General features: G+C 45.4%; 3 protein-coding genes across 4 annotated transcripts; 1 reads left to right on the top strand and 2 right to left on the bottom strand.

The window, feature by feature from the left end:
• Positions 1–822: 822 nt before the first annotated feature.
• Positions 823–2,234, bottom strand: LOC101763148 (oryzain alpha chain-like). Its single transcript, XM_012846015.1, has 2 exons — positions 1,632–2,234; positions 823–861 (listed from the first exon to the last, which is right to left on the bottom strand). The coding sequence occupies exons 1-2, from the start codon at positions 2,232–2,234 to the stop codon at positions 823–825; spliced, it is 642 nt and encodes a 213-aa protein (XP_012701469.1).
• A 191-nt stretch (positions 2,235–2,425) lies between these two features.
• Positions 2,426–15,005, top strand: LOC101769092. 2 transcript variants are annotated; one of them, XM_012846317.2, is made up of 21 exons: positions 2,426–2,737; positions 2,856–2,937; positions 3,614–3,653; positions 3,755–3,993; positions 4,969–5,068; positions 5,148–5,222; positions 5,431–5,529; positions 5,669–5,785; positions 5,866–5,981; positions 6,083–6,182; positions 7,097–7,455; positions 8,284–8,614; positions 9,431–9,627; positions 9,837–10,055; positions 10,551–10,737; positions 11,818–12,065; positions 12,215–12,307; positions 12,383–12,484; positions 12,657–13,035; positions 13,607–13,744; positions 13,963–15,005. In XM_012846317.2, the coding sequence occupies exons 4-21, from the start codon at positions 3,941–3,943 to the stop codon at positions 14,740–14,742; spliced, it is 3,693 nt and encodes a 1,230-aa protein (XP_012701771.1). In that variant the 5' UTR covers positions 2,426–2,737; positions 2,856–2,937; positions 3,614–3,653; positions 3,755–3,940; the 3' UTR covers positions 14,743–15,005. The 2 variants fall into 2 exon arrangements, with proteins under 2 accessions (XP_012701771.1, XP_004969341.1); XM_004969284.3 differs by having other exon boundaries at positions 3,745–3,993.
• Positions 15,006–17,274: 2,269 nt separating this feature from the next.
• On the bottom strand, positions 17,275–19,034 carry LOC101768285 (D-inositol 3-phosphate glycosyltransferase). Its single transcript, XM_004969282.2, has one exon. The coding sequence runs from the start codon at positions 18,946–18,948 to the stop codon at positions 17,446–17,448; it is 1,503 nt and encodes a 500-aa protein (XP_004969339.1). The 5' UTR covers positions 18,949–19,034; the 3' UTR covers positions 17,275–17,445.
• Positions 19,035–20,292: the final 1,258 nt, after the last annotated feature.

Below are 20,292 nucleotides of genomic sequence, written 5' to 3'. Positions count from 1 at the left end.
GAGTTGGAGCTATCTCGCTGGAGGTGTTTGGTTAGGAGGATGCTGCATCTCCAAATAAGAGTTTTTTCAAGATGGATTGCCCATTATTGCACCCCCAGCTCATGGCCCCACATGTCATTTTGTATCCTCTGTTTTCTTTTTTCACCGGTAATCTTCTTCTTCCTTGGTGGCTGCTCCGCAGGATGGGGCATGGGGCATGGAGCGGAGCGCGGGGCGAGGCACGCGGTCTGGCCGGCAGCATGCACGTCGGGGCCTGCGGCAACCGAGGCGGTGGCACTGCCCTCCTACGATTTGGATCCAAGCGGGTGGGGGACGACGACCGCTCCTCACTTGATTCTGACCGTTGCTGCTCCTGTGGGCTGCTGCGCGAGCTAGGGTGGTGGCAGTGGCTTGCTCGGCCGATGGCTGCTCGGGATGGGGCTAGCGCCGACTGCTCGACTGGCGGCGGCGCAGTATTGGGCTGACGAGGCCTGCACGATCGAAGGCGGCATAGGACGAGGGCCGCGCGGGGGTGCCGCGCGGGGGTGCGGATGGGGGCTGAGGGCGGCCTGCTCGGCCGGAGGTGGTGCGGGATGGGGTCGGCGCGGCCGGCAGTGGTGCGGGTTGGGGTCAGCGCGGCTGGCTCGACCGCGGTGGGCAGGAGGCGAGTAAGGAGGGAGGCGCGGCAGACTGGGAGGATAAGGTTGGTGTCGGTGGGTTGAAATGTACTAGAGCTCCACCAACTTCATGAAGTCAGGCTGCTTCAAAAAATAGTGAAGTTGGGGTATTTGGTTTGGGTCAAAGCCCGACCTTACTACCTCTGTGTCAATGGCAAGACCTGTGTTAAACAACAGACTCTGTGTCATAGAGGAATGACAAGACCTGTGTTAAACAGCAGATTTAAAAAGTCACAGAAGTTCAAGTACAGTACTTGCTCAGCAGTCTACAAAACGATATCCATTCCTAGTGTACAATAATACTATGGATACTATGGAACCCGTCTGCAGAGAAGTAGGTGCTACCTTTGAAACAGTGGAGAAAATTCTTTTGTGATCTCTGCGGTCTTGACAAATTTCTCGAAATTTAATAGTATCTCAATATAGCAGTGCCCAAGAAATGATTTATTTAGCCACACCAACAATCAAAGAAGAATATACTACTATGAGTTGCAAATTAAATTAGACAGCAATTCTTTCAAACAGGCCCATGACATTTTTACAACTGCGGGAGAGGTCTTCCCAAGTGTCATCACGTCAACATGGATGGAACAGCTGGCCTAGGAGGCCCGCCAGTTTGACATAGCAAATAGCCGAAAAGACACATCAGAACAATCTTTATCATAAGTTAGAAATGCATACATTTTCATCTCAAATTTACCGTATTACATTAGCAACATTTTTATTCTAAAATTCTCCGGCAACAAACGGAAGTGACGCCCAGATCCGCACGTGTGCTTCGTATTGTGCTGCTACCAATACGATTGTGAAACATCCATAATTACAGGACTAGTACGTTGGAGCGGGATATACTATTCGCACAAAATCCATAATCCCCATTTGTTGCAAATGTGTACAATCAACCACACGAGACAATTTCTTTCTTTTAACCCCAAGAAACAATGATAAAGAAACTAAAACGAGCAAGATGATTACCTGGGACCGAATCAGCCTCTCGACGCTGTCCCCTGCGACGGCGGCCTGGCACCTGGCACTGAGCTTTCCCTCCATCTCCCCGCCGCGCCCGTCGCAGCATTCGCGGACCTCCTCGTTGGTGAGGTCGCCGAATTGGTTGATGCCGTATGCTGTTTCCCCAGCGGCTGCGGCGTTGAGCTTGACGACGACGCGGCGATTGGCCTTGAACAACTTGTACCAGCACTCCTCCTCGCCGACGTCTCTGTAGGTCTTCCCGTACTTGGCCTTCCACCCAACGAACATCCGGCGGGCCTCCTCCTCGTACGATTTCTCCCCCATCCGGACCCCGCGCCCACCGAAGCTGGCGTGGCCGTTGAGACCGTTGAGGCCGGATGAGGTCACCCCGGCGACGTTGGCCCGGGCGACGCGGCGGCGGCTGTTCTTGAACACCGCGTACCGGCACTCCTCTTCGCCGGCGTATTTATAGCTCTTCTTGTACTTGGCCTTCCACTCCACGAACATACGGTGGGTCTCCTGCTCGTACGTGTCCGGGGCAGCCGGCGACACCAGCAGCATCAGCAGCGCCGGCGACACCAGCAGCAGCATCAGCAGCGCCGCCGCCATGAGAGCAGCCGTGGAGCCCCTCGTCGCCGCAAGCCCGCAACCACGAGGCCAACGACGGGAGAATAGGCCCATTAACATTTCGGCCCATCTATTTCAACTTGTAATAGTCATGGCCGGAGCTAAAAGGCCCACTACCAGCCCATTCACCCAGCTCATCTCGCTCGCTCTTCTTCTCTTTCCTTCTTTCTCCCCTCTCACCGTTGCAGGTCCCAACTCAGATCTCCCGACCTGCCACCACCCCCGAGCTCCCCAAACATCACTGCCTCCTCCTTGCTCCCTCCCCAGATCTCCAGACTCCAGATCTCTGCTCCCGCCCCCGCCCGCCTCTCGCCCGCGACGACCCCGCCGCCGCACGCGGCGGCCGCGGCGAGATGCTCCGCCTCCGGGCGTTCCGGCCGACGAGCGACAAGGTCGTGAAGATCCAGCTCCACCCCACACACCCCTGGCTCGTCACCGCCGACGCCAACGACCGCGTCTCCGTCTGGGACTGGGAGCACCGCCAGGTTCAGCTTTCTTCTAGGGACTCTCTAGCGCTCGGCCAATTTGATCTCGCTATACAGAGCCCGCTTTGAAGCTTTGTTTGTGGCTCATTTGATCTCACGGTGCTTTGGAATTCCATAGGTGATCTATGAACTGAAGGCGGGTGGCGTTGACGAGCGGCGCTTGGTTGGTGCGAAGCTTGAGAAGCTCGCTGAGGGAGATGGTATGTGGCGCACTAATTCTCGTTTCGATTGTAATTGGTGGTTTGGGCATGCCAGTGGGTCTCTATGCTCAGTGGTAATGCTATTCACCCGCTGAATTGTGATGGATGGGTGCTTAATTTGTTAAAATGGGCGTTTGTTTAACTACTAGTTACCACGAGTTAGGTCTGTCAGACATGTCATTGCTCTGCCCTTGTAGAAGATAACTTTGATTAATTTCCTGTAGTAACGTGATCCCATAGTGATGGATAAACTGTAAATTAGGTCAATAACCTTCTTCTCATGTACTCATCGCTAGTTGGAACAACACCCTGAGATTACTGTATAGTGTATTGGTAGTGTATGATTTCATTCAACTTGTACTTGGGCTTGCACTTATGTTCGAATGCAGCAAGAATTTGTATTAAGTACTGTTCTGATATAACCACCAAACTTTATGTTTCAAATGTCATTTGCAAAACTTACTTATCTGCAACATGCCAAACCCTTGACCTCGAGATCCTTGTTGATTCTAGTTGTACTGTTGTTTTAGTCATTTCTGCTTTCACATGTTTGCCATCCCTTCCACTTTTCTTATATATGTCATTTAGTTGTTATCTTCATTTTGTTCATTACCCTTTTTCAAGCCGGACAAATGTCTTTTTTGCTTACCGCACCCATTTGCAATGTTTTGTGCAGATTCAAAAGGGAAACCCACAGAGGCCATTCGAGGGGGAAGGTATCGATTTGAGTTTTCTGTCTGATAATATGATGATCATGTGCATAATACCTGTACCTGACTCCCTATGGGCCTACTGTTCTTCCCCAAGTGTAAAGCAGGTTTCCTTTTATGATGACGATGTTCGCTTTTGGCAACATTGGCGCAATTGTTCTGCTGCTGCTGAGGCCCCAACTGCAGTCAATCAACAAGCTTCCACATTCAGTGCGCCTGCACCGTCGACACGAGGAAGACACTTTGTTGTCATTTGCTGTGAGAACAAAGTCATATTTTTGGATTTGGTGACTATGCGGGGTCGTGATGTTCCTAAACAAGAGCTTGACAACAGATCACTTCTATGGTGCAGATACTTTTTTTTCTCTAATAAGATATGTTTATTTCTACACATCTTTGTTCATTTGTTCATGGCATTTAGGTGAGCCTAATTGAATTATGAATATTGGATTGGTTTTCTCTAATATGTCAGTTTTGGGTTGTTGATCCAAGGAGCACAATAAGCAAACCTATTATATGATTTCTGATGTTGAGGGTTTAACCTACATCACCATCGCTTTAGGCCTATAAGCCACTTCCTGCAATTTGGCTCCTTCACACCATTTATCTTACGTATCATAAAGTCACCTAATAAGATACTCTGATTGGTCAGCACCAGTGTACTTCTTTCGATATCCTGGATCATTAGGCATGGAAGATAAACAATCGTTTTCCATTATTAACGTTATGATATTATAGATATTGATTGCACTGGGTATTGCTAACAAACATTTGCATGACTGCATTTGGTACTGTTAAAACTAAAGCAATTCTTTATCAACTGTAACCTGGACCTGAACTTGGATGAATTCTAACATCCATGGACGAATGGTTCAGTTGCCCTTGACCTTTAATGGCATTTTGCATAGCACTTTTGTAGTCTAGAGTCTAGACCATTTTAATCTTAAGCCTGTTCCTTATGTCAATGCAACTTTATGCTGCCGCTGTTGGATTCTCTGCTACATTTTGACCACCTGAGACCTTGTGATAAATCAATTACCACCAATACTAGATCAAAAGTAGCTCCTGTTTGCCCTTATTCTTTGTTTGTACTCCCTCCGTCCCAAATTACTATTCATTTTAGCTTTTCTAGATACATAGTTTTTGCTATGGATCTAGATATATGTATGTCTAGATACGTAGCTAAAGCTATGTATCTAGAAAAGCTAAAACGAATCGTAATTTGGGACTGAGTATGATGCAAATGGCTTATGCTGTATTCACTCAACATCTATCTGTTGTGTAGCATGTAATTTGAAGCCTTATACTTTCATTTTTGCAGTATGGAGTTCCTCTCCAGATCATCTTCAAGTGATGCCCCACTCGTTGCCTTCGGGTCATCTGATGGCGTTATCAGAGTTCTTTCAATGTTGACATGGAAGGTTAAACATGCTTTACCCTATCCCCATTTCTTCCTTACTGGCTTACTGGAGTTTAAACTGAGCGTTTTGATCCTTGCAGCTTGTGCGAAGGTATACAGGTGGACATAAAGGAGCTATAGCTTGCTTAATGACATACATGTCTGCAGCCGGTGAGGTAACTTTTTGCATAACTATGTATTGTCTTTGACTCTGTTTGCTTTATTTCAGTGGTTACAAGTATGTTCTTTCTGTTGCTTTCATATACAGCAAACTTCTATTTGCATGTTTTGCTTTTTTGACATTTCATTGCTGTTAATTCCGATTTCGTTTCTTCAGATAGTACTGTTATATCTTTCCATTAACAATAATTGCATTCTCTTCAGGTTCATTTAGTTTCTGGAGGAAGCGACGGCCTGCTGATATTATGGAGCGCTGATCATATCCATGACTCGCGTGAGCTTGTGCCTAAGATTAGTATGAAGGTACCAATTTTGGTACACTGAGTTGTTTATGGATCAACGAAAAATGAAATGGCACAGAACATTTGTATATAACTTGTAAAAAACTTTACCTAGCATGTGGGTTGGTTAATACTCTTTTTTTATATGTGTATTTGTCAAGGCCCATGATGGAGGTGTGGTTGCAGTTGAACTTTCAAGGGTGATGGGGAGTGCTCCACAGCTCATTACAATAGGGGCTGATAAAACTTTAGCCATATGGGATACTGTTACTTTCAAGGTACTCATATTAGATATTTGCATGCGATTGTATTATTTCATATTTCAGGTAGAGCTTACAGTATCACATTTGCTGTGCAGGAAATAAGGCGCATTAAACCAGTACCTAAACTTGCTTGTCATAGTGTTGCATCATGGTGTCATCCTCGTGCACCAAACCTTGATATTCTAACTTGTGTGAAGGACTCTCATATTTGGTACATATTTCTGCCTGTTTAAAGAAGTATTAGTTGCAGATTTTCTGTAATGATCCTAATCATGGTTTATCTACACTGTTGTGCACTCTGTATTGTTACAGGGCCATTGAACACCCAACTTATTCTGCTTTAACAAGACCACTCTGTGAATTGTCATCATTGGTTCCTCCACAGGTCCTTGCACAGCATAAGAAACTGAGGGTATTCTTCTGTTCTTATTCCTTTAATGGAGCATGCTAATTTGCCATTTCAGCGGCTTTAATTAGATGTGGTTAAGCTCTTGTCTCTGATCTTGCATTTAACACATTCTGAAAATATACAATATTTCTATTCGCTTATCTTTGCCTTATTAACTGCAATGTTCTGGGTTAGGCCATGCATAGTTTGACCCCCCCCCCCCCCCCCCCCCTCTCTTTTGCTATACTTCAAGAGATTGATTGCTGTGCCCTTGCAAGGAAAATCTCAACATTGATACTGAGTGTCTGTGGGACATGAACTCATCTCAAATATCATTATATAATAAAAAGAGAAAATGGAAGTGGCATGTACTGTTCCAAAGGTTTGCTTATTAAAGTAAACTACGCCTAAAATTTCATAGAGTTAATTTAATCTTTTAAGGATGATTAGCCACAGTTCAAGCTGATAATGATGTTTTGGTGACTTTGGTCTCATATGGCTTGATTGGTTGTGGGTAAACCTCTAGAAATCATGCATACCAGCAAGGTAACCTTTCAGCACAAAGTGAGGAACCACCTGTACCCATGTTTTTTAGGTCAGCCCTCTCATTCAATTCCAGACTTGTGTACTATTTCTTCTACCTTAATGAAATGACGCGCAGCTCTCCTGCGTAGTTCGAGAAAAAAAAAGCCCTCTCATTCAAGAGGATGTGTGGTGCTGGTATAATATTGAAGTGTGGATGTCAACTGGATATACCCAGAGACTGGAGTGGTATAACACTTGATATAATCTTTGCTTGATCTATTTCTTCAAACTGAATCTTGTTTTCGATTGTGTAACTGCTGGCTGCTGGTTTCTATATACAGATTGTGCAAGTGCTGATCTATATATGCATTTTCCTCAAGTGTGTTGCTAACTGACTGTATTTTGTGTTCTAGGTTTATTGCATGGTGGCACACCCCTTGCAACCCCATCTTGTTGCTACTGGAACTAATATTGGTATCATATTAAGCGAGTTTGATCCAAGAGCACTTCCAGCTATTGCTCCTTTACCAACACCGACAGGAAACAAGGAACATTCTGCTGTTTACATAGTGGAAAGAGAACTTAAGTTACTGAATTTCCAATTGTCAAACACAGCAAATCCATCCCTTGGGAATGCTGGTGTTGCATCTGATACAGGAAGATCAAGGAATGAATCAATAGATCAGTTGATAGTAAAGCAGACCAAGAAGCATATCAGCACTCCTGCTCCCCATGATTCCTATTCGGTCCTTTCAGTTAGCAGTTCTGGAAAGTAAGTGATATGCATGCCATCTTGTCATCTACTTCCCCCAATCATAAATGTAAGGCAATTAGGACATCGCCATGATCTCCAATATGACACTTTGACTAGCTATACCTATAAAAATGTATTGTATTAAATGAAAGAGTTATATATTTTTAAAGTACTGTTCATAATCAATCTAGTAATGCCAGTATCGCGCTGTTAATTTATATAAATTTCAGATACTGATAGTCAAAGGTAGAAAAGGTTGACTTAGGATAAAACTAGATGCTGTATTTTGTTTACCCATTCCAACCAGATTGTGGTTGCTACGCAACATATTGGCCTCATCTGAATTTGAATCCATCTGGTTATCGTTGCACTAGTCTTTAACCTCATGTATTTTCTAGTAGTACAAAGGTAGCCACTGGCTGTTATGAGCTGTGTTATTTTGGTCCAACCTGTCAGCTTAGAAGTAAATGCTGCTTATGTTTAATCTGCTTTGCATTTACCATTAGTGTTGTTGGAAACTTGGCGAGTCGTTTGGTTCCCACCGGTTTCATCCTGAATTTATCTGGAACAAATTTTCTGAAAAGCAAATGATTTAGGCCCTAAAACAAGATCCCTGATTTATTTGAATATTTTAATTTTTTATTACTACTTGTTATGGTTTAGGGATCAAATCATGAGAAAACAATTTTTCATTGAATGAGCTAAGCTGGAACCCATCACCATTAGTCTGGTTTGTGACCTACTTCAGTTCTTCAAAATCCTATTTCTTGCGTACCTGTAACATCGTTAGTTGCTTCCCAGATTAAAATGAGTTTTCTAATGATAAATGTTATACTTTCCTTGCAGGTATGTAGCAATTGTATGGCCAGACATTCCTTCTTTTGCTGTATACAAAGCAAGTGATTGGTCAGTTGTTGATTCAGGCACAGGGAAGCTTTTTGCCTGGGACACCTGTCGTGACAGATACGCTTTGGTAGAGAGCGCATTGGCTCCAAGAATGCCTCTTGTTGTGAAGGGCGGTTCTTCTAAAAAGGCAAAAGAAGCAGCTGCAGCAGCAGCTCAAGCAGCAGCAGCTGCAGCTAGTGCTGCTTCTGCTGCCACAGTACAAGTGCGTATCTTATTAGATGACGGAACAGCACATGTTTTGCAGAGATCAATTGATGGTCGTAGTGAACCGGTCAGTGATCTCCCTCCCTCCTTGCCCCCTTTTCATTTGAAGTTTTAATATTTTAGCACCAAGTTGATTTTCAATTTCAACGGCTTTTTTTATTTATATCTTGATGGAAATCTGAACTTATGAAGCACCATCATTTGTAGTTACCCTTATATTATGTCCAAAATATGCTGCAGTAGCAGCCTGTGATGGAAGATCTTCAGCTTAAAGAAGTTAAATTACATTTCATACATTGTTCTAATTTCTAACAAACTTAGCTTGCATTTCTTTGGGAACAGCAACACAGTGCTTTTTTTTCCTTGGGAACTGCTGAGCTCTGGTTACCTACTTATGTGACATAATAAATTGTTTTCTCCTAATCTACGTGGTTTAGAAGTTCAGCAGTTTAATGCCATTATCCTCCAAAGGAATTAGTTTAATGTTGATGAGCGATATTGTCAAAGTTACAGTTTGTGATTTATATCATTGGTTCATTTTTTTTTATGCTTGCTCGATTGCAAAAAAAGTTCTGATTGGTGGATAGTGAGATAACGTGCTGACAATTCTTTGTATCGAATCTTATTTCATCTTTATGCTTACCTTGTATCGTCGTGTTGGTTTCATTTGGAAACCTGCTGTCTCCTTTCATATCATGCGGTACTTGCATTGTGTATCAGCAACAACAATAGCAACATAGGCGTTTGCTAGTTTGAGTTTCTTGCTTCCACTTGTAAATAACTTTGATGGACTAGTGAAATAGAAACCATTAACTTTCTGGCCATTGCCAGAAATTCAGCAGCAGAAACTTTTCTGTCTAGTTTAATAATTGTGGTATTTCAGGTTATTGGTTTGCATGGTGGTGCTTTGCTTGGTGTCACATACCGTACATCTCGTAGAATCAGTCCTCTGACAGCAACAGCTATATCAACTGTTCAATCGATGCCCTTATCAGGTTTTGGTGGAAGTGGATCATCTTTTGCTTCTGATGATCCATTTTCCTCTAAAGAAGGGCCTCCACAAAATTTCCAGCTATACAGGTATACATTTGCATGTTGTTCTTTTGTTCTTTTTTTTTTTTCTAGAGCTTGGTGCTTCCTGGTTCCCTTGCTATCCATATAATTTATTCTGGCTGATACATTGTCTGATGTACCTGTAGAATTAGTTTATTGTATAACACTTGCTTTCTTAGACAATGATCTTTGCAGCTAACATCTTTGTTAGACTAAAGTTGCATTGTTTGGTGCAGCTGGGAGACCTATCAGCCTGTAAGTGGCTTACTTGCACAACCTGAGTGGACAGTGTGGGACCAAACTGTTGAGTATTGTGCATTCGCTTATCAGCAGTATATTGTAATTTCGTCCTTGAGGCCCCAATTCAGATACCTTGGAGATGTTTCAATTCCCTTTGCAACTGGTGCTGTTTGGCATCGAAGACAGTTATTTGTGGCTACACCAACAACAATCGAGTAAGATATTGATCTTCTGCATATAATAACTTCAATCATAATGTTCCTTTTTTGCGTTCCCATGGTATACAAGGCCTCTTTAAGGCAGATATGTCAGTGCTATGCCTTTGTGATGCAAGCTTGTAAATAGAAATGGATGATGACATACGATGCTTATGATTCCTTCAATAATTAGAGTTGCTGTAGCCTGTTGGCCGCTTGTAACAAAGAATTTCAATTTTTTTGGAGACACTTTTTAGGACATTTTAAAATTTGAAATGCATTCAATGGTACTGAAAATGATAGTGCTAAGTTATTGAGCATGCAGTTGATTTGTTCTGATTACTTCCATAAATAATAAATCTTGAAGAGATTTTGTTATTTCTGTGATTTGAATTGCATATTTAGTGGAATGTGTAGTCTAGGTAGACTTGTGTTAAGAAAACAGTATTTTTCAATTTTTTATGGCTCATGCAACATGCGTTGTCCCTTGATATTGTAAACAATGTTTCCCAGGTGTGTCTTTGTTGACGCTGGAGTTGCAGCTATTGACATTGAAACAAAAAAGAGAAAAGAAGAAATGAAAGCAAGAGAAGCTCAGAGTCAGGCAGTTGCAGAGCATGGAGATTTGGCTCTTATCACAGTTGAAGCTCCCCAGGTTACTGCAAGTGAAAAAATATCATTAAGACCACCAATGTTGCAGGTACAACATTCAGTATACTGCATGCTTTAGTGCTCATTTTCTTTGTCGATATACTGACATCTGTTTTCATGAGTGTTATCCAAAGTTAGTCCAAATAATAAGAAATTCTGAACTGATGTAATCGATATGTACTTTCCTGTATGTGCAAATTCTTTATACACACGTACACAGTTCTTTTCTTTTTGGTGTTTTGGATTTGTCACACTTGTAAAAAAAAAGACGACCCGCATCATTAGCTTTGTTTCTGAGGCACCAACCCTTCACCTTAGTGATCAATGAACGAAGACATCGAACCTTGTAAAATGTAACATACACTAAATGAGTAAGGGGCAGCACTTCAGATATATGTAGCTGGCTGTACTTATTTTTGAAATCCTACATTAGAGGGGAAGGGCCTTACCTTATCTACAACTATATAATTGCAATTCTGGATAGCATTATTCTTAGCCGAGGAAGGAACCGTTGATGGCGGAGTTATTTGCACTTGATTTTCCAGCTATATGAAGATGAGTTTTTTCTAAAAGAAAATTTGACATGTATAGAACTCCGCAGATTAGTTAAAAAAGGCCACAATCATTAAAGAAAGAGACCTTGATCCTTTCATCGTTTTGCACTTGAAAAAGAAATTTGCAAAACGGGTAGTTTCACACTCCTATATCACTAGATAAAAATGTATGGAATAATACTTCAAATTTTTAGGCTGCCGTCTCTGTTTGAGAAACAGAGTATTGTATCTTGAGTGCTTATATTTGCGTAATGCAGAGAATATCGGCTGAGAAAAAATATTTTATTGTTGTAACTATTCTACCCCTTTGCAAATTGAAGATGAAAGTTCTCCACGGCCACAAGTTATTGTCAAATCTTCTGTGAACCAAAGCCATCTTGAAAAATCAGGACCAGAGAATTTTAATTTGAGTAGTAATCTATCTCTTCAGAATACATTTAGCTAATGCGGTAATGCATTCTCCGTTAATGAGCTGCAGTGTCAATGTTATTTTTTAGGAAAATTGCCAATCCATTTGTATACTGGTGAATGATGTGCATAATGTATTCTTCTTACATCCTTCACTGTTATTCCAGGTTGTTCGTTTAGCCTCCTTTCAGCATTCTCCATCAATACCACCATTTATAGTGCCAAAACAATCCAAGTTAGATGGAGATGATTCAGTATATCAGAAAGAACTGGATGACAGAAGATATGCTGAAGTTGCTGTTGCTGGAGGAGGGGTGTCTGTTGCGGTAACTCGCTTCCCTCCCGAGCAGAAGAGACCTATTGGACCTCTTGTTGTGGTTGGTGTCAGAGATGGAGTTCTCTGGCTTGTTGACAGGTAATATATGCCCTCCTGAACATGGAACATTTCATGCACAATAAGATGCTGTTGAATTATACAAATAAATTACAAATTGTTGCCTTTTGTTACTCCTTTTGACATGCTTACCTGGATGTGACTCTGAAATGTTCCATGTTCCTTAAAAGGTATATGTGTGCACATGCCTTATCACTCAGCCATCCTGGTATAAGATGCCGTTGCCTTGCAGCATATGGAGATCCTGTTAGTGCTGTGAAATGGTATGTGTGTAGTGCATTGCCTCTTGCTGTCTTTAGGATCTAAGAATAATAATTATATTATATCCAATCATGCAGGGCAACTAGACTTGGCCGAGAGCATCATGATGACCTGGCTCAGTTTATGCTGGGTATGGGCTATGCCACTGAAGCTCTTCATTTGCCTGGAATATCTAAGAGGTAAGACCTTTGTTTTCGCTGATTTGAGCCTTGTGTTTTAGATGGCATTGTAACATGCTAGGACGTGCCTCGAGTTAACTGTACTGTCAGAGTAAGGATGTTAAGATTTAAGAACTATTGCTGGGCATTTACAGACTTTTTCTTTAATTGAATTTGTGTTGATATCCCTCAGGCTGGAGTTCGACCTTGCGATGCAGAGCAATGACCTCAAAAGAGCACTTGCCTGTTTATTGACCATGAGCAATAGCCGAGATGTGGGACAAGAAACAGCTGCTGCTGACGTCACTGATGTTACACAGATTCTTAATTTGGCGGTAGCTAAACAAGCTAAGCAAGAAAGTCTTGCAGATGCCGTTCAGGGAATAGTGAAATTTGTCAAGGAGTTTTTTGACCTTATTGATGCAGCAGATGCCACTGGACAATCTGACATTGCTCGTGAAGTTCTAAAGAGATTAGCTGCTGCAGCTTCTGTAAAGGGAGCTCTGCATGGACAGATGCTAAGAGGCTTGGCACTCCGTCTTGCAAACCATGGGGAGCTTACTAGATTGTCGGTATGTTACTTTGACCACAATTTATGGCTAATAATTTACATTGGAAACTTATCCTTATCCATGATGATTATTGGTGATTAAGAACATAGTGGCAACAAGGTTTGGTGGCTAAAATGTCATTATACAGTTGAGAACATTTCTAGTAGACTAGTACAGCTTTATGGTACAATATAAGATGAAACAGAGTTCATGTGCAAGTGCGTACTGAGGCCTGATTTTGCTCTTTCTGTTTTGGTGTTGCATTGTGCCTTTCCTTTCGATCTCAATGCTGGAAGACACTGCCATGCACACACTCCATGTATGTGCATGAACATGGTTTGAGGGACACGCTTGACCTTACCTGTTGGAAATACAATACTCCCTCCGTTTCAAATTATAGGTCGTTTTGACTTTTCTAGGTTCATAGATGTTTGTATGCACCTAGATATAGTGTATGTCTAGATGCATACAAACATTTATGCACCTAGAAAAGCCAAAACGACCTATAATTTGGGACGGAGGGAGTACATTGCTATCTGTGAGTTGTCACAAATTCATAGGAATAACCACTAACACCAGTGTACTTGCCCAGGGTTTGGTAACCAATTTGATCGCAGCTGGCCATGGACGCGAAGCAGCATTTGCTGCTGCAGTTCTGGGAGATAATGCCCTAATGGAGAAAGCATGGCAGGACACAGGAATGTTGGCTGAGGCCGTTTTACATTCTCAAGTAAGTTCTCTGTTGAATTGAATTTTTTCATGCATTACCATTCCTATCAAGAGATATGGACCATTATGGGTTTTACCCTTTGCGTAATAAAGCAGTCTCTTGTCCTTCCATTCTGTTCCATTACTGTTATTGTAGTATTCATTATTTATTTATTTTTCTTAAATTAATCCACAGTTAGTATGATTGTTAAATGCTTACTAGCATAATTGATTCTCCAGGCCCATGGTCGTCCATCATTAAGGAGCTTGGTTATAGCATGGAACAAGATGCTACAGAAGGAGCTGGATCACACACCAACAGTGAAAACCGATGCCGCAGCAGCTTTCTTGGCTTCTCTTGAGGATCCAAAGCTCACCAGCTTGGGGGAAACTGAGAAAAAGCCTCCCATTGAAATACTTCCTCCTGGGATGCCTCCCCTATCTGCACCTCCGATCGTGATTAAAAAGTCTGCCACAAAACCTGGCCTACCTAATGCAGCACCGGCCTCAAATGGACCTATAGGTGCTCCGATGGTTCAGGGTGCCACTGCGCCTCAAGGCACCCCAATGGTTCAGGGTGCTCCCATGGCTCAAGGCGCTCCTGCGGCGCAAGGAGTTCCCATGAATCAAAGTGCTCCTGCTCCATCGCAGGGCACTGATGAGGCAAAGCCGTCGGAAGCTACAGCTGCCGATGCAGCTCCCCCGTCTGCAGAAGCTGCTGCAGCTCCCAGCAGTGATGAAGCTAAAGCAGCACCTGGCAACGAGGAAGCCACAGCAGCTCCAGGCAACGAGGAAGCCACAGCAGCACCAGTTATAGATGCAGCAAGCAACACTGATCCTGCTGCTGCTGCTGCTCCAGCTCCTGCAGCGGATACCAATAGCACTGGTGCACCTGATGCTACACCCGTTGAAGCTGCGACCTCTGCCCCCTCAACAGAGACACCCGAGGCAACGGATAAGCCATCGTCAACTGAGGCATCGCCGCCACCTCCACCTCCAGCCTATGAATCTGTTGTATAAAATATTTTTGAGACTTTTGGCAGTGTGCCAATTTTTTTGTATGCGTGTGCGTTCGTTCCACTGTAATTTTTCCCCATACTGGTATAGGTATTTGTTGTCTGGTATTCTGATTCCAGTAGACGCAGGCAGTATGTGAGTAGCCTTGTACATCTGCTGTCTGCGTCTCACGAGAACTTACCACCATTGTGTGAGCATAGCTTGTGTTTGTGACCAGCCGAGAGGACCACAGTTCAACTTTTGCTTGATGAGTTAACCCTTCCTGCACGACTGATTCGTCCTTTGGCATCTTATTCCTTAGCCGATGTAACGTAAGTGCTGAGATATGCAAATGTCTTGCTGGGTCATCTAACTTGAGAATCTCTGCGTACCGAAAGCTCCATGTCGGCCCGGTCTGCGAGAGCAAAAAACGCTCAAATACCCACGTTTTGGGCGATCGCCCATCGGTTAGCTATCACTGGTCGAGCGAGGCATGTCAAAGGCCAAGTAGGCAACATCAAGAGCACTATTCTGACTGGCGAATAGGACGGCAGCCTCCTCGGCCGGACGGCCCGGTATTGCTGACTTTGACACGAGGAAATATGTGGCGCAACAGCAGCCGCGGCGCGGTGCAGCTGCCGTGACGTCCCCCTCCCTCACTGTCCCGGTCAGCTGTCACGTATCTGCCACCGTACGGTCGCCGCTCGTGCCGCCGTCAGGCAGCTCCAGTTCACGGAGGGTGGCTGCACGTCTCATCCGACCTCATCTAGTTTTTTAGCGATGCCGGCTGATCTTTTTCTCATCTGCCACCGAACTCTCCCTGACCGGCTATAAGAAGAGGCAGATCGCCGCACGGGCTTGCTTGCGCGACTGGGGGTTCGGAGATTGCACAGGCATTTCATTTTTGCTCTCTTCGACGTGAAAAAGAACTCTTGTGTTCTTGGGTTCCCTTCCATGGCGACGAGAGCGGGCGAGGCGAGGCCGCCGGCAGTGAAGATCATCGAGACGGTGCACGTCGAGGCGGACCGGTCCAGCTTCAAGTCGGTCGTGCAGAGGCTCACCGGGAGGGACGCGGTGGCCAGCGACTGGTCGGACGGGTCGTCCGCGCGTAGATCGAACGAAGCGGCGGCGCAGGGGGCTGGATATGTGGACAGACAAGCGAGCAAGTCCTTTGCCGATCACCACCACTCGTGCAAAGAAGAGAGCAGTTGATAGCATCTGTCTATACTCTATACCGGCAATCCAATAAGCGATCGCCTCTGTATTTGGTGCTACTGTTATGTATAACATGTTTTTTACGCGAATTTATAGAACATGGGCCACATGGCTTACTGCGGCTGCCAAATTTGTCTGTTTGCTTCATTGCAAAAGAAAGAGTCTATTTACCTTGACACATGGATCCAAACATGCAGAATTGTACGTTTTGATTTCTCTTTTACTTCGCAATCTTTCTTCTGAGGACGTATAAAGTAAACATTTTGATATGGATAAGTGGACCGAAAAGTTCCTACCTAGTTATAGCCTATACACAAAGCACGGAGCATTGACAATCCGTGCCTGCAAGCTGCAAGCCTGCGACTCAGTCAAAGTCGTCCAAATAGTACCAGAAATGTACTTCTGAAATGGATGCCGTGAAGGCGTGCAAGGGAGAACAGATACTAGGGGGCGTTCGTTTCCTAGCGACTAAATTCTAACCCCTGTCACATCGGATATGGTTTACTAATTATAAATATCAAATACAGACTAATTACAAAACTAATTGCACAGATGGAGGTTAATTCGCGAGATGAATCTATTAAGCCTAATTAATTCATGATTTGACAATGTGGTGCTACAGTAACCATTTGCTAATGATGGATTAATTAGGTTTAATAGATTCATCTCACGAATTAGCTCATGACTTCTGCAATTAGTTTTATAATTAGCTCATGTTTAGTCCTTCTAATTAGCAACCGAACATTCGATGTGACAAAAGTTAAACTTTAGTCAAGGATCAAACACGCTAGTACTAGCAAGGCCAGTCCAGCTGAGACATCCCTGGAAGTGGGCAGTTCTAACATGCGGCAGGTCCATGCAGCGTGGTGCTTTATTTGCTTGCTTGCCCCATAAGCATTCGTCACCCAAGAAAGCCCAATAACTTCCGTACGGCGCACACTTCAACCTACATCCTAAGGTTTCCGAAGTACTTTGCGTATACTCATGAGGTCCATACAAAAGACGTACGATTGTACGAAGAGGGCTATACTCCAACTAAAGGCATGTTTGTTTACCCTCCTAAAAGTTGGATATGGTTAAGGATAGGAAGGTAAAAGATTATCGTGGAACCACTATGGAACCACAAATAATCTAAAATAAGCTAGCCTTGGGTAATTTATTTCAGATTATATGTGATCCCAAAGTGATATTTTACCTATAGTATCTATAGTCCATAATCCAATTTATATAATCTAGGTAGATTACAATCCCAAACAAATAGAACCTAAGTAGAGTACGTCAACATCAAATGCTAGTTCGTATTATTGGATTCAGAATGTATGTTGACATCACCCAAAAAAATGTAGATTTGTTCATCTATATATTCATACAAGAAATCACTTCCAAACATCTATAGCTGGGAGTTCAATGCAAAAAACGAGAGAGCACACCTTATAACATTCGTAGGATTATTAGAATAGAAGTAATAAAACGCATGCACATTTATGTAGTGAGAAAATAAAAACTTGCTAATCAATCGAACTCGGCGGGGTATGCGCAGAAGGTCTCGTTCTTGACGCAGAGGAAGAGCCTCTCGTACGCGAGCGCCATCTTGGTGGCCGCGAACATGGACCTGGCGTACTCCCGGCACGCGCGCCCCCTCCGCGCGGCGCGGCGGGCGCCCTCCGCCACCACGGCCTCCAGGCTCTCCAGCAGCGACTCCACGTTGGGCGCGAACATGTACCCGAACTCCTCCTCCACCACGATGCTCCCCTTGATGCTCGGGAACCGCGTCGCCACCACCGGCTTCCCGCACTGCATCGCCTCCATGAGCGTCAGGTCCAGCCCCTGCGGCCGCAGCGTCGGGTCCACGAACACGTCCAGCGCGTTGTAGAACGCCTTGAGCTTCCCTGGAGGCACGGCGCCCAGCACCTTGGCGTTCCGGCCCAGGTCCATGTACCGGTTCTCCCAGGGCCCCTTGCCGGCAATGAGCAGGTACACGTTGGGGTGGCGCAGCACCAGCTTGGAGAAGGCCTCGTACAGCAGCGGGTGGCCCTTGTCCTTGACCAGCCGCCCCGACACGCCCAGCACCAGGTCGGCGCCCCTGGGCACCCCGGCCTCCTCCCGGAACGCGCGCCCCAGCGCGGGGTCCGGTTCGAACACCGCCTCGTCCACGCCGTTGAGGATGACGTGCACGCGCCGGGACGGGATCTGGTACACGTCCCGCAGCATCTCCCCCGTCGAGTCGCTGATGGCCACCTGGTGCGCGTAGCTCCGGAAGAAGCGCACCTCGGAGAGCACGCGGAACACGGACTGGCCCAGGCTCTGGTTCAGCGCCGGCGACATGGGCTCGTCCTCGCCGCGGGCCAGGTCCTGGAAGATGCCCGAGTGCAGGGCCTCCAGCGAGATGCCGTGCCACGAGACCACGAGGTTTTCCACGCCCCGCGCCCACCGGTGGAACACGGCCACGCTCTCCGAGTGGATCACGTCGAAGGGGTCGTTCTCGCCCTCGGCCTCGTACAGCTTCCACGCCTCGTCGCAGCGCCACTGCCCGGGCTCGCCGTCCAGGAAGTGGAGCTGGGGGCCGTCGGGGGACGGCGAGGGCGCCGCCTCGGTGTGCGGCGGCGGGGAGGTGAACACGTGCACGCGGTGGCCACGCGCCGCGAGCGCCGTGTGTAGCGTGTGCGCGTGCCGCTCCATGCCGCCGGGCGCCGACGCCACGGGCCACTTCCGGGAGAACACGGCGATCTTGAGCTTGGCGGGGGGCGGCCTGAACGCCGAGAACGGCAGGTGGTTCCACGAGAACTCGATGTCGCGCAGGTCCCCCGAGAAGCCGGCCGCGCTGGCCCGGCGCGAGGCGGGACCCGCCAGGCCCGGGGAGCAGGAGGAGCCCGGGAAGGAGGAGCGGTGGAGGAGGAGAAGGGAGAGGAAGGGTACGAGCAGGATGAGGGAGAGGAGGGAAGGCGAGATGGGCAGCATCGGGTGGGGCGGGCACCGCTGCTTCCTGGGCCTCGGCGGGGAGGCGAGCAGGGCCATCGACCACGCCGCCTCGCGCGAGCTTACCTCTGGCTAGGCGTGCATGGACGACGCATGCACGGGGTGCGGGGCGAAATGGCGGCAAGGGGAGACGGGCAGGATTTGGGAGCGGTTCAGAATTCAGCACGGCTTTTGGAGGAGGAGCAGTGGAGGTGGAGTGCTTTGCAGGCATTTGACTTCACTTGGGAGCTTGCTAGCTGCATCATTCATGGCTGCTTTCCATGGCTGAAGTTACTTAGGGAGGCGGCGATGCATGCGAGGGCTGTGATCGATCAGCCGTGATCGATGCATGCAGAATTCCATTCACTTCGGTCTTCGGCAGTGTACAGTGCTACTTGACCTACGCGTAAGCTCACCGGTTTCAGTTATCACCGCTGTGGCGTTGTGTCGACCAAAACAGAGTTTCCTTTCCATGTTTTTAAGAGGGCTATGGCCCAACAAAAAATAAAGGTGCAGGAGATCAAATTGGGCTTGAACCCGAGTGGTTCTCCTCCATCTGTGACAATGGGCCTGCCCAGTTTAGTTTTGTTTGCAAGCATATCAACAAGCTCTCCCCTGTTTGGTTTACTCCCCTTGTATAAACAAGACGGTTTGGTTTAAAATTTTCTCAAACAAAAGGGCTGATCAGTGCAACTTACTACAAGGTTAAAAAAGGTCATACCATCAAGCTTCAGAGCTTATTCTATTTTTCTTATTTGAAGAAAGGGAGTATCTATGCGCCTGGAGGGTAGGACCATAGGAGTGGCAAAAAGTTCAGATCTCAAATAGTTCAAAGTTTCAGGCTTTCCAAATACCGGCCCATTTCATCTCATTTCATCTCTGACAGTAGAATCTTACCATAACATTCCATACTACTGTCCTCGAGCTATCGTACGTATCACACGCATTCAACATTCTAGTATTCTTCGCTTGTCAAACAACCCTCCAATACCGATTGTCTTAGCTCTCTCTAATTTATTCATAGAAGTTTATGATACTTTCTTATCTTTTGTTCGGTTATGATAGATTTTAATTTTAACATCCTTGAAAGACTGATCCGGCAGATCTTGAGGTTGGCAAAGTCAACACATACACCTTATTATCAACGGGCACGTCATCTAGTGCTGAAAGAAAAATACAAATTGCTATATGTATTTTTTTTATCACACTCAAAGTTTTCCCACTTGCATAGCACATTCTTTGGCTTGTGGTTAATTAGTCGAGACCATAGTTTAAACTATATGTTTCACGTGAAAATAAATATATGTATACATCGTTTCCTTTATATATGTGTACATATGTAGTGCGAATGGTGATGCCCATAATGTGTTTATACCATGAATTAGTTTTTTTTATATTAACAAT

This window comes from Setaria italica, chromosome V (assembly GCF_000263155.2).
Source record: "Setaria italica strain Yugu1 chromosome V, Setaria_italica_v2.0, whole genome shotgun sequence".
NCBI classification, from domain to species: domain Eukaryota; kingdom Viridiplantae; phylum Streptophyta; class Magnoliopsida; order Poales; family Poaceae; genus Setaria; species Setaria italica.
This window is presented reverse-complemented; position numbering and strand designations above follow the sequence as displayed.